General features: G+C 32.2%; 1 protein-coding gene across 1 annotated transcript; it reads left to right on the top strand.

Annotated features, from left to right (window-relative positions):
• Nucleotides 1-11205: 11205 nt before the first annotated feature.
• On the top strand, nt 11206-12410 carry LOC104644887 (E3 ubiquitin protein ligase DRIP1-like). The gene is made up of 5 exons (XM_019211469.2): nt 11206-11331; nt 11444-11682; nt 11762-11809; nt 11894-11966; nt 12228-12410. The coding sequence occupies exons 1-5, from the start codon at nt 11206-11208 to the stop codon at nt 12408-12410; spliced, it is 669 nt and encodes a 222-aa protein (XP_019067014.2).
• Nucleotides 12411-13213: the final 803 nt, after the last annotated feature.

Below are 13213 nucleotides of genomic sequence, written 5' to 3'. Positions count from 1 at the left end.
TAAGTAACTCATTAATCATTTAGACTCTCTATCCAAAGTTATCTTAATACCCACCTAGGTAAGACATGAAGAGACTGCCAATACAACTTCTTCAATACACACCTAAGTGTTCCTTAAGACAACCAAAGATAACGATACTTCCTTTCCATCACAACTCAACAAGTCAACATTCATTAAGTAAATATAGAGGAAACATTCATGCATATAAGAACTTCACATAATGACCATCCCCTAGGATAACCCTAAGTTACATTAGTGCAATATGAAAGTAGTTTCCCATTCTACTACTCCCACTTAATTCTTATACGGAACTACCCTACACGAGGCACATCACACTCAACAAGTAACATAACCTTCATTAGAATTAGACATAAGACCATCATGCTTCATCAACATTAGACAGAATCTCAACTTACTTCATTAACATTCTATAGAAACCCAAACATTCATAAACATTATAAGGACACACCAAGATCCTACAAATGACTTATTGTACAATGCATAGATGACGTCCCATTCCACCACCTACCCTAGGTAATACACCCTTAAGAAGACCTAGTAAATTACATTCATTTGTGGAGGAAAGCTATAACTAGTATAGAACATGGGATCTTAACATGGAATCCCAGTATTAACCCCTTCTGGATGAGGGATCACCACTCGCCTAAGGTAGGGTCATCCATTAAGCCTTTTTGTGGAATACCACTAGCTATTCCTATGCGGGCGCATAGTTAAGAAATAGGGTGATTTCTTATAAGTACTACATCTCAACTCACGAAGAGTAACCATCTCCAAGAGATACTACTAGATACTAAAACTCTACTCACGAAGAGTATCCACCTCCTTTCAAATCCTCTCGGTGCTAAGCATTATTCCCGACAGAGTATTAGACTTTCATTATATTTATTAGCTATAGGTTAAGGAATTGCTACTAAGTACTATATCTTAACTCATGAAGAGTACCCATCCCAGCCTATCATTCATTTATTTGAAAGCTCTTAGGAATATTGAGGTTGTTACTAGACACTACATCTTTAGTCACAAAGAATGTCCACCCCAAAAATTCCCCATTCATTCATTAGAGTTCTATTGATAAAACCTTTTTATAGACTAACATTCATTACATTTTCATTAGCTTTATTCATTCATTGTGTGTATATGTGAGAAAACATTTCACATAACCACCATCATTCATGACATTGTATTCTTAACATCATCATACACCATTTATCATAATATACACACAATCATACTTCACATTCACATTATACCCTTCATCCAATCCATGATCACCCTTTCTCAATTCTCCTAAAATTCATCATAATTAGTAATGAGTAACAATGGCTGACAATAATACAACATAGTATAAACATAATTCTAACAATATCCAATCACATTCATCAAACCCACTTCGTAAGCCAATTTAGGATATTTTGACAAAACACGGGTTCTTCAAGGAATTCCATTAAAAATAATTTTAAAAACTTGATTCAATATTAATACATAAATATAATGACTTAGAAACATTTTAACAATGAACCCATGCATAAAATAGAAATTGGGAAAATTGATCGTTGATTCACTTTTGAAAACCTTTGAATTGGTCTTCTTGAATGAGTGTTTATTCAAGAATGAAGGATCACAATACCTTATTAGTATAAAGACCACGAGAATTTATGGAGAAATCACTTGAAATCCCTTCTCCTAGCTTACATTAGACCTAGACCTTCAATGGTGTTCATGAGATAATATATTTGAAAGGGAAGAGTTTGGTTTGGGTGTTTGAGTCGAATGCCTCATTTGTTTGGACTTAATGGAGGTCTGAATATTAATCATTCAGATTCGTCCCATTAAGTACGTTTGATTTTTAGGTCTGAAGCTGAATGATTCAGATTCATCCTATTAAGTTCATTTGTTTTTTTTGTAAAAGACTCTTAAAGGGTCTGAACGAATCAGATCTATTAAAGACTCTTAACAACATTCTGGATTATTTGATAAGTTATCAAATAATAAATCATAACTTATCCTCTTTGAATGTGTCTTGCTATCTCATAAATAAAAACTCTCTTTCTCACTTTTGTCATTCAAACACCATTTTTTTCAACCGATAAGTTTTCATAAATCCTTTCAAGTATTTTTTCTTTTTTATATTAATAATTTTCTTGTATTGATATCTGTCAAGAACACTAGTTGTAATAATATTTTTTTTGTGTATTTTTTTTTATCAAGGTTTTTGAATGAAAAAAATTGTACTCCAGATCATGAATATTAAAACTTTTAAAACTTTTTTTTTTATCAAAAGTGATATATTTTGTTGAAATGAAAATTTTATAATATTTTATTAATATAATGTTCAATTGAACTTCCACATTCAGAAATTGAAAACAAACAACATTAATGAATTAGTTTTCAGATTTAGAGACCACATCTTAATATTCTGATGTGTATTCAGATCAAAACAATGATATCTTAATGCAAATCTTAATATTTAGATGCGTATTCAGATTCATACCTCTTAATATTATAGAAACAAATGAGGACTAAGTGAGCGTTTAATTGTTTTAATATACTTAAAATATCTAAAACACACTATAAATAATCGTCCATGAGTTAATTGGAACATGGGCTAAATTTATCAATTCACCCCTTACTTGGCTGAGACAAGGACAAAATTGCAAGTCTTGACCAACGGTCACCACCTATGACCATAGCTCGTGTGACGGGCCGTTCTGCAGGTCGTCATTTTGTTCAAAGACTTGGCCATGTGACATAAGTCTCCTTATGCTATGTCTTGACCTACAGAGGGGGTTGACACTCCGTCAAATGACCTACAAGTCGTAGTCATGGCCGTAGGTCACCCCATTTTGGTAGCTTTGGGGGTTGAGCTTTGGGTACTCTTCAAGGGCCCCTAGGTTGGTTCTTGGGGAGTCTTACCGGGACGCTTAACCCCTAAACATGAGCTTGTACGCACTAGAGTCACCATCCATCATTAGACTCCAAATGACACACCAAAACACATATTTTAACATGCAAGAGCATACTTGCACACAAAAAACTAGTTTTCGAACGTCTTAGTCGTTCCTTGACGTTTGACTTTAAAACAACTCAAACCTTACCTTGGATAATATTTCTCATTGATTTAGAAAGTAATTAACTTAAGAAACTCATGTGAAGCTCTAATTTTTCCTATTTCATTTTGAGGGTTGTTACACGCAGCCCACCTAGATGCTCTCAAGGGATCGACCGATGCCTCTTAAGTGAACCCATATGAAGCCTATGAAGTTAGGGTCTGGCGTCCCGAGCCTTGAAGGCTCCAGGGTCTCCTTCCCCCCACTCCCTTTCCATCGATTGTTCTGTTTGAGCTCATATAAAGTTTATCTCCATCCCCTTTAATTCTAATCACTCTAAACCACTTCAAAATACCTAGAAATAATTCATAACATGATCATAGCCTTGAATTCATTATCAAATTCGGTAAAGTTAAGAGTTAGGTCTTGATAGTTCTTCCGATCATTTTGAGAAAGTCTCTTTGAGTCCTTTTTAGGAGTCTTTTAGAACTTCTAGTAATTTGTTTTAAGAGTCCATAAAGTGAGTATGAGAACGATGAGAATGCATTCATGATTCTTATTTGTCATCACAAGATCCTTCATATCATGAACCATAACTCTTGAATTCATAATTCATATTCAAGAGAGAGTTAAGGGTAGAGATCAAGAAAACCTTTGAGTTCAATTGTGAATCTTTTGAGGTCAACTATTAATTTGAACTAAGTTTTCAAGAAGCAATTAAGAGAATGAGAAGAGTTGTATACATGATTTTCATGCAGTTATTTAGACCTTAGAGTCGTTCATGATCATAACTTCCATGAACTCCATTAGTTGAGTACCTTTGAGAGGAGTAATATCTTTAAGTTGTAAGTCTTGAGTATTAAGTTCCTAATCCCATATGAGATTATATTTATATTCATGACACTATTACATGATACCCGTGAAGTCCTTGAGTGTAATTGTTCATGCACATAATTCTGAATAAACCCTCTAAGTCAAACAATTTTGAGATGAGACGTACCTGTGGGTCCTTGAGTGGGTAGTTCATGCTCATAATTCTGCATGAACCCTCTGATTTGAGCATTCTTGAAATGAGAAGCATCATTGAAGCTATTGAGTTCCAATGATTGAGATCTATATGTGGGTATTGAAAACCTTCAATCGAGTCGTTCACATCCATAATTCGGCATGTACTATATATTAAATAGTCATTTATAAATGTTTTAACTTTGTTTTAAGACTTAATCTTTGAGTTAAGTAAAGAGTAAGAGTAAAATTCATTTTCTTTAAAATGATATATGAGAACTAAGTATTACTAGGATTAAATGTTTTTACATTTAAGATGAGAGGAAACCGAGATTTTTAAAAAAAGTTTTAAACAAGAAAGGAAACTGAGATTTCTGAAAGAGCTTTTGACCTAGTTTATGAGTAAAGAGGAAACTATGATTTCCAAAAAGCTTTTAATCTAAGTATCGAGTAATTATGTAAAACCAAATAAAGAGTTCTATTTTTACACTCTAATGAGTTAAAGTATATTTCCGGAGTAGTATTAAGCACCGATATGACGATGAGTTTGAGTTGAGATAATTCAACGTCTCCATAAACCATGTAGCCGTCATGGGTAGCAAAGGATAATACTTATTATATGACTCCATAAGAGGCTTTTTAGCATATACTTGTGGATCCACTTAGTTCGTTAGGTTCTATACTCCCGTCAAGGTATAGGATGGTCCTTGGCAGCGTTAGATAAAATATTGTATCATCACTTAGGCATATTGTGGTGGTTGTTGATTAGAGAGTTTCACACAAGGTTATACTGTATTTTTATATACATACTGAGTATTGTTGTATTTTTCAATACATTTATTTGCTAACTTCAGTTCTACAACTTTTCATATATATTTCATCTTTTACTATTGCATTATCCTTGAGTATCTTTAATTGAGTATCTATAGTTGATAATCTAATATCTGAGTTGAATATCTCATATGTGAGTTGAGTAGCTTATTTTTGAGTTGGGTTAGTTGAGCATGTTGAGAAGAGGTAAGTAAGTTTCTTATTTTTTATCGAAGTTCAAGCTTATGTTTATGCTTTTGAATTCCTCCTACATGCTCCTACATTCCATGTACTGAGCCATTTGTCCTGCATCCTTTCATGATGCAGACACGTGTATAAAGGATCATCAACAAAAGCTTCTTTGATATATCCAAGAGTTTGAGTTATCTGTGGTGAGCTTCCTTGCTTCTGGAGGGTTCCACTTTTACTTTCAGTTATATCAGTTGTTAGGAGGTCGCGGGTATTGTTCCTACTTCCATCTTTGTCATTTAGAGGCTTCAGAGATAGATTGTAGAGTTTCAGAAGTCTTTTCTTTTATATGATTAAACTAGGTAAATTACCCGTGCTTCGCATGGAATCGGACATTTTATTAAACTTACATATGATTATTCGGTAATATGACCTACAATAAATGATTATGTTTCATGGAAAATGACGAATGAAAAAGGTTCATTAGAAGTTTAATTAATGTATTTCAATTCGATTCCTCTATAGCAAAAAAAAACTACAATAGTGGCAGAAATAAAAGTTTTGTTTACTAAAAAAGCAATGTAATAAATTCAAATATTTCAACAACGTTATGAGTTGTGAAATGAAAGGTGCAAGAGTAGTAACGTGACATTGCAATCGAAATCAATTTTCTTTGTTTATACGAAGAAAACCTGTACAAAGGGACAAAAGAGAAGATCAATTTTCAATCATCTTCTATGTAACTTTTAACAAAGTTAAAAAAAAATGTCGCCACAATAGCAAATAGAGTTGTCATACTTACATGAATCACTACGACTTATAGTAAAGATTAAGCTCTATGAAATAAGAGGATAAAACTTTTAGGAATGAAACAAACTTCATAAGAAGCTTAATCAATGTAATTGAATTCAACTATCCAATGCAAAAAACCTTCAAATAATAGTGGCAGCAAATCCCTCTATTTATAGATAACAGAGGGTAGTGTGAATAAATATTTATTGTGCCTTATCAAAAAAGTCATAACTTTTTGGAAAAGTTGCAACCATTTGGAAAGGCCACAACCTCTCATAAAAGTCACAATTTTCATTAAAGTCGCAACTCTTCATAAAAGTCACAACTTTTAAGAAAAGTTACAACTTTTGATATAAAAGTTGCAATTCTTCATAGAAGTTGCAACTCTTCATAAAATTTGCAACTTTTATTAAAAGTCACAACTCTTCATAGAAGTCGTAACTATTCATCAAAGTCACAACTTTTCATAAAAGTCACAACATTAAATAAAGTCACATATCTTCATTTAAATCGCAACTCTTATAAAAGTAACAATTTTTCTTGAAAGGGGAAGGCTTGTTTTGGAAATAAATAAATTTAAAAGGGAATTCTTGTTTGTGATGATGCCACGTAGGCAGGCCTAATATATTCATTTATATATATATATATATATATATATGATATATGATGTTTTAAGGACTTACGTATCCTATTTTATGACGAGTTGAATATATTATTTTTTGTAGTGAGTTTTTCATTTGAGTTAAAGTTTTGTATATTAGTTTTCTGATTTTTAGTTTGTTTAAGGCTTTTGCATGTTTAATTTAGTTTTCCGCTTGTAGTCAGCTAGGATGAGGTACGCTTGGGACTAGAAATAGTTCTTGAGTGTCGTCCACGTCAACAATGTAGAATAAGGTCATGACAAACTTTGTATTAGTGCATAGAGTTCAAGTGTCCTAGTGGTGTCTATGAAGTTGTGTCAAGTAGAATCTTATTTATGGTTGTAAGTCCCCCACATCTATAGATGAGGTACCTAAGAAAAAAGTTCCTTCTTTAATACTCTTGATCGTGCAATAAAGCTATGTCATAGAGATTTATTCTAACTCGTACGTTCTTAGATTTATTCATTACCCATCATACAAGAGATGATTGAAAAGTAAAGTGTAAATATCCTAATGGATGAGTTGTTCTTATCAAGAGTCTTGATAAACTCATGAGACTTCAGAGGGGCTTGAGAGAATCCCAAGAATAAGTTAAGCGTTTAGTGTCAGAGTAATTCCTTCCTATGAATTGTGCATTTGAGATAAAAGTGAGTTGTACACTTTGTTTAAGCCATGTTTCAGCTAAGATCAATATGAGAAAGTATGTCTAGATCTTGGGTAGTATTTTCATCAAAAAATGATAGTATGAATGACGTGATTATGAGCAGCAGTAGTGAAAGAGCCAGAGTTAGAGGGAAGTATGTAGAGGTTTAGTAATTTAAGTAAGGGAAATGATGTTCAACAAGCTACGTTATTATAGTCCTGCTTCTAGTAAGATAATATGAAGAGCTCAGGATAAAAGGTAGAGTAAGTGTTTCAAGTCAATATAAGTTAGAGTATCCCTTATCTAGGACGGGGTTATGATGATGTGTCATTATTTAAGTAATGACCAAAGGTAAATGGTGAAAATATAGAAAGGAAAGAGTATTCATAAAATAATAGATCTAATCTAGACTTATGAATTTAAGTAGGAGAACTGCATGGTATTTAGAAGATGATAGAGTTATCTGAGACATAATACGCAGTAATTGAGTAAGTAGTACTTAAGTTTTGAAGTGAAATGTGATGGTAATTCAAGAATGCAGACTGAGATGTAAGGATTGACTAATTTTTATGAGGTCCTAGTGGATGATTGTGTCTAAATTTCCATAGTAGTATTGAGGTATAGTATAGTAAGCGAGCAATCATATTGATATTCGGGTTTAGTAATAAACATTAAAGTTGAATTTGAGATGAGTGTCGTGATCAAAAGAATGAAAACATGAGGATGATGATGTTGGTATTGAGATTTTATTCGGCAGACTTGACATATAGTAGGCGAGGAATTGAGATGTTTGTTTCAATGAATGCGAGTAGTAGACCCTAACCTTTTTATAAGGGTCGTGAAGTATGACTAAGTCACTAGAGTAAAAAGAGCATTAAGAGAACGTAGCCCAGTTAGAGATCTTTGAATATGTCCATAGATTTAAAGTGTTAGCTTTAGACCTAAGGGGGAGATGATAAGATGAGAAATCAAATCAAGTGTTTGAGTATGATATCTTCTTTCAAAAATAAAATTTTTTCTTCGCATTAATTTTCTCAATTCTTTTTCAGGCTTGTACACATATGAACTTTTATGTTAAGCAATCTAAGAGAATTTAAAGATAATCTTCATTTCATCTTGTATCTTGATTTGAACCATCTTCTTGAAATCTAAGTTTTATCACTCTTAATATGAAATATTATATTAACTTGAGACTTCATACATATCTTGGTACTACATAGTTATTTGATCTTCCTTAAGTAACATATTGATATTGATCTTCTCCTTTTGTATCTTGATTTGGGTAAGTTATTTTCTTTCATATATATCTTCTCTTGAAATGCCATCTCATAATACCGTCCATTCTATATTTGTTTAGATCTTCACAAAATTTTCCTTCATTAAATATTTATTCACCAAAACAAATTTACAAGTAAATGTTCTTTTATTAAATTAAGTCAATTTGTTATCATCAAAATTAGTATGTGAAATCTTAGACCTAATACTTTATAAAATATAATCAAAAACACCAATTTACCAAACTCTCTCTCTCTCTCTCATTATATACACATTTTCTTGTCAGTTCTTCTACTTTCTAGTAGCGATGTCAATGCGGGTCAATCCATCCCCTTATGGGTAGCCTTTACATGCTTTAAAACTTTTCGTGTCATGTCGGAATGGTCCATTATCTTTCCGAACAAAAAAAATCAATCCAACGACAACTACATGGGTTGAGGATGCACCATGCTAGCCCACTTTTTAAAAATAATATATTTTTCTTATAGTTTAAATTGTAATTTTAAAATGTTAACATAAATATTGACAAGATATTATTACATGGTATTATGCCTTGTTAACAAACCCTCACATTCACAAGTTACATGATTTTAGCAATGACTCCAAGTAAAGTTTTAATTGTATGACTTCAATATGAAATTATTGTCATTTTTAAAGATCATAGGCACAACATCAACACGCGAGTGAAACTTCATTCAGTGAGGTCTATGGAGGGTAAGTGTACGTAGACCTTATCACTATCTCATGGAGGGCGATAAGTTATTTACAAAAGACCCTCAGCTCAAGAACATCAAACCCAAGTAAACAAGAAGAAAACAATGAAAAATTATACAAAAACTATAATTTTTATATTTTAACTTTGTGATATTTATATGCATGGTTTAAGGCTTTAAGTTTAGATTCCTCTTTCGTTTTAATATTCTATTTTACTTTTAATTTATAAGTAATTTTTGGAAAGGACGGAAATAACATACTTTTAAGGTATAAATTACCATTTGTTCATTATAAGCTTATAATTACAGAGTTCCCTCAAACTGATACAATAATGTAAGCTCTAATACATTAAACTGATGCTCGAGATGCATTAATCGTTATGTTACATACATTACATTTTACACATGATACTCTGATGTACATTTTATATATGATATACTAATATGATGTGCGAGATATATTAATCAGATGCACGAGATTCATTAATTTGATGCACTTACACATTAATTTGATGCACGAAAATGAGGGATTTTGGGGGTTTGTAAAGCTAATAGTGGATCATGGTAATAAGTGAACTTAAAGGTGAAATTTTTGTCATTTTCCTTAATTTCTTATTCGGCCCATGAGGTGGCCCAACTCATATTGTTCAAGACCCACATGCTAATGGGCTTATTCAGGTTGGGCTAAAGAGCCCTATTTTTAAATAGTCCAACCTTATTAAAACACGACTTGAGCCAGACTTAACCCGAATTGACGGCTCTATTCACTATTGATGTTTACATTATTTTTCAAGGATTCAACTTAGGTTAGTCATGATTCTTTTTTTCATAGATTAATTTTTTACTGATTTTTTTAGTTAATCAAATGATAGATTCAACTTAAGTTTGGTATGAACTTCTCAATTTCTAATTGATTTTTCCTTTGCTACTAAAATGACCAATTCAATTCATGTTAGATTTGAGTTCTGCTTGATAAATTATTCTTAATTGATTTTTCCTTTGCTGAGAAAGTTACAAATTTAATTTAGCTTAGGTTTCAAATTTTCTCAAAATATCAATATTTTTGTATTGATTTTCCTTCTCTGCTCAAATGATAGATTCAAATTAGGTTAGGTTTGAGTTTCTGTGAATGAATCTTTTTTTATTAATTTACCTATTAGTGCTCAAGTGACAGATTCAACTAGTTTGAAGTATTTTCTTTCTAAATCAAATTTTTAATTGGTTTTTCATTTGTTGCTCAAGTGATAGATTCAACATGGATTTGGTATTCTGTAGGTTCAGCCTGTATTTTTCCTTTGTTCTTAGGCTCACCTTATATTTTTTCCTGTTGGGATTTAAACCTTGGTATTCATGGCCGCATGTGCAAATCTGTTAATCACTCAACACATTTCTTCTTTCTAGCAATATTATTTATATTCCTGTTCAATGAAACCGATTGAGTGAGCTCTAAAAGCTCTTTGGTTCAAAAAAATAAGCTTTAGTGATGTAGATTTACTCTAGTCTTAATTGTTTTCTAATTTCTCATCAACTAAGTCAGAATAATTATACTGTATAGATTTAAAAAATTATGAAACATGAGAACCCTATTAGAAAGATCATTTTTGTTCAACATTTTCCCCCTAGAAGTACGGAATGTAAAAGAAGAGTGAATAATGACCCCCATGGAGCGGTAAGGAGATCTATGAGTTCTTAATCTACCTCTTTATGCATGAAATTACAGACATATATAGTGAATGGAGGAGTCCCTTCAGCTTTGAATCATCTTCCTTATAAAGATACGTGATTCATTTTCGATACTCACCACTCAAAAGAACCAAAAAAGAATAAAAGATGGATATATCCAATTCAAAGAGTAGAATCTACATCTTGACTCATAATAGTTCTAACTTACAGAGAATACATACTTACAAGACATCATAACTGGATAAAAATATACATAGTACATTTACACTTGCTCATTCTTTTGTCTTCATTGTTCTATGAATACATGGTTTCTCTTGCAACTCTTCGTGTTATTTACAAAGACTAATCTAATCAAATACAAAAGTAATCTATGGAAAAAATTAATAATGGAATTTGGAAATAACCCTAAAAGTGCATGCAGGCAACACGGAGGGCACAAAATTTCTCTACTACTCCATCACATGTCCTCAGAAGAAAACTCAGCTTGCGCGTCAACTATGTCTGCAGCTAAGGTAATTGTTAGTTCTTTGAAATATATGTTTTTTTAAAATGATTCCGCCAGATATTTTTACTTGGTTAGAAATATTTTGCATAACCTCAATATATGAGTTTATACTTTTGAAGATGCCTCAGCTTGCTACAAGCGTATCAACAACGAATGCTGAAATAGGAAAGTCCATTATAGTGGAAAATATAAAAGAGTATAAGAAGAAAAAGAGGAGCAAGAATAGAAAAGCATGCGAGAAAAGGCAAGATACTGGTCCCGAAGAAAGAGAGTCTTCAACACAAGAAAACCATGCTTTTTACGAAAAACAGAAGGAACTTTCCTCTTTCTGGTTTAAACTTATACCACAGGGAGGAAAGTAAGTACGAGCCACATCCCTCAGAAGTTTCTTGCCTCATTGATCTGAATTAAATTTATTTGTTCTTTACTCTTGGCAGGAAGGGACTTAGATTGTCTCCTCTTGACAGGCCTAATATCCATCTCAAGTAAGATTTTCCACACACAACATTGGTTAAAAATTATTCTCATCAACACGAAAAATGAAATGACTGATTTTTGATCATTTGCAGGGACAATAGCGCCACTGTAACTTTAATCCAGAAGTTTATTGCACAGAAGCTAAATTTTAATGATCATACTGAGGTAATGATTTTATAAGCTAATTATGCATTTCCTTCAACTAGTTATATAAAATTCAAGAATAAGGCATACATATACTAATGCTTACTAAACATAGATAAAGCAACATATGTTGAAACAATTGATGATCTCGAATTAGAAAGACGAAACAAACATAGATAGGATAGTGAAACAGATCCTTGTTATATTCTACATGAAGATATGCTGAAAATATTTCCACAGTACTGCTTTGCCACTGAATCATCTTTATATCGTTTTGTGCAGGTTGATGTTCTTTGCTACGGTGAAAAGCTGAATGGAGATATGACGCTCAAGAACATTCAACTTAGATGGAAGTCACACCTTCCCAATTCAGGAGAGGGAAAGGTAAAATGGGAGTTGGAGCAGGCTATGACTCAACTAGGACACATCAGAAGCAAGAAACTTCAAACTCCTCCCAAAAAATAAGAAGTTTTTCTACTGGGATCATGGCATAAAAGAAGTCAACTCCCTTTATCACAACAGACTTAAAGACTTATCAGTCGATAACTCTTGTACTTGCATTATTATCAGCTAACAATCTATGCATTCGTCTTGTATTTCCTAGTTTCCTACCAAATACTATGCTATGGATTTCTATATTAAATATTTTTTGAGAATGCATCTTATAATAAGTGGGGTTTTCTGATTTTCTCTAATTTGTATTCCTCTAAAGAGAGATGAAAGTGAGCCTATTTGATACCGATTTACCTATCAGATTTTATTATAATATAGAAGAAATTATTTATTTTGAACGGGTCTTTAATCATTAAGATCGTGAGCAAAGTCTCAATATCATTAAGATGTATTCTTTTGTGAATAATATTCACAATAACACTCCCCAACCACCATTAATAGCCACCTATGTCATAAAAGCTACGTGAACCATTTCCTTGAAATTTAACTTTTATCACTCTAAATATGAAATCTTTTGTGAACTTGAGACTTCAGACATATCATGGAACTACATAATTCTTTGATTTCCCTTTTGTAGAATGCAAGCTATTCACTGCATTTCACCAAATATCATATGACACTCTATTCATCTCTTCAATATTGATTTGTCTCCTATATTTTAAAATCTCATGCGCATCACCATATAAAAAGAAATGATCGTTCTTGCAACATTTGTAGGGTCAATAGCGCTATTGTCACTTTTCATATTAAGCACAAACAGTCATATTAAATATTGATTATTTATAATTCGACATAACAATATTAATTCCTCTAGT

Source organism: Solanum lycopersicum, chromosome 12, assembly GCF_036512215.1.
Source record: "Solanum lycopersicum chromosome 12, SLM_r2.1".
In the NCBI taxonomy this organism is placed as follows: Eukaryota; Viridiplantae; Streptophyta; class Magnoliopsida; order Solanales; family Solanaceae; genus Solanum; species Solanum lycopersicum.
The sequence above is the reverse complement of the archived record's forward strand: the minus strand, read 5'-3'. Positions and strand labels throughout refer to the sequence as shown.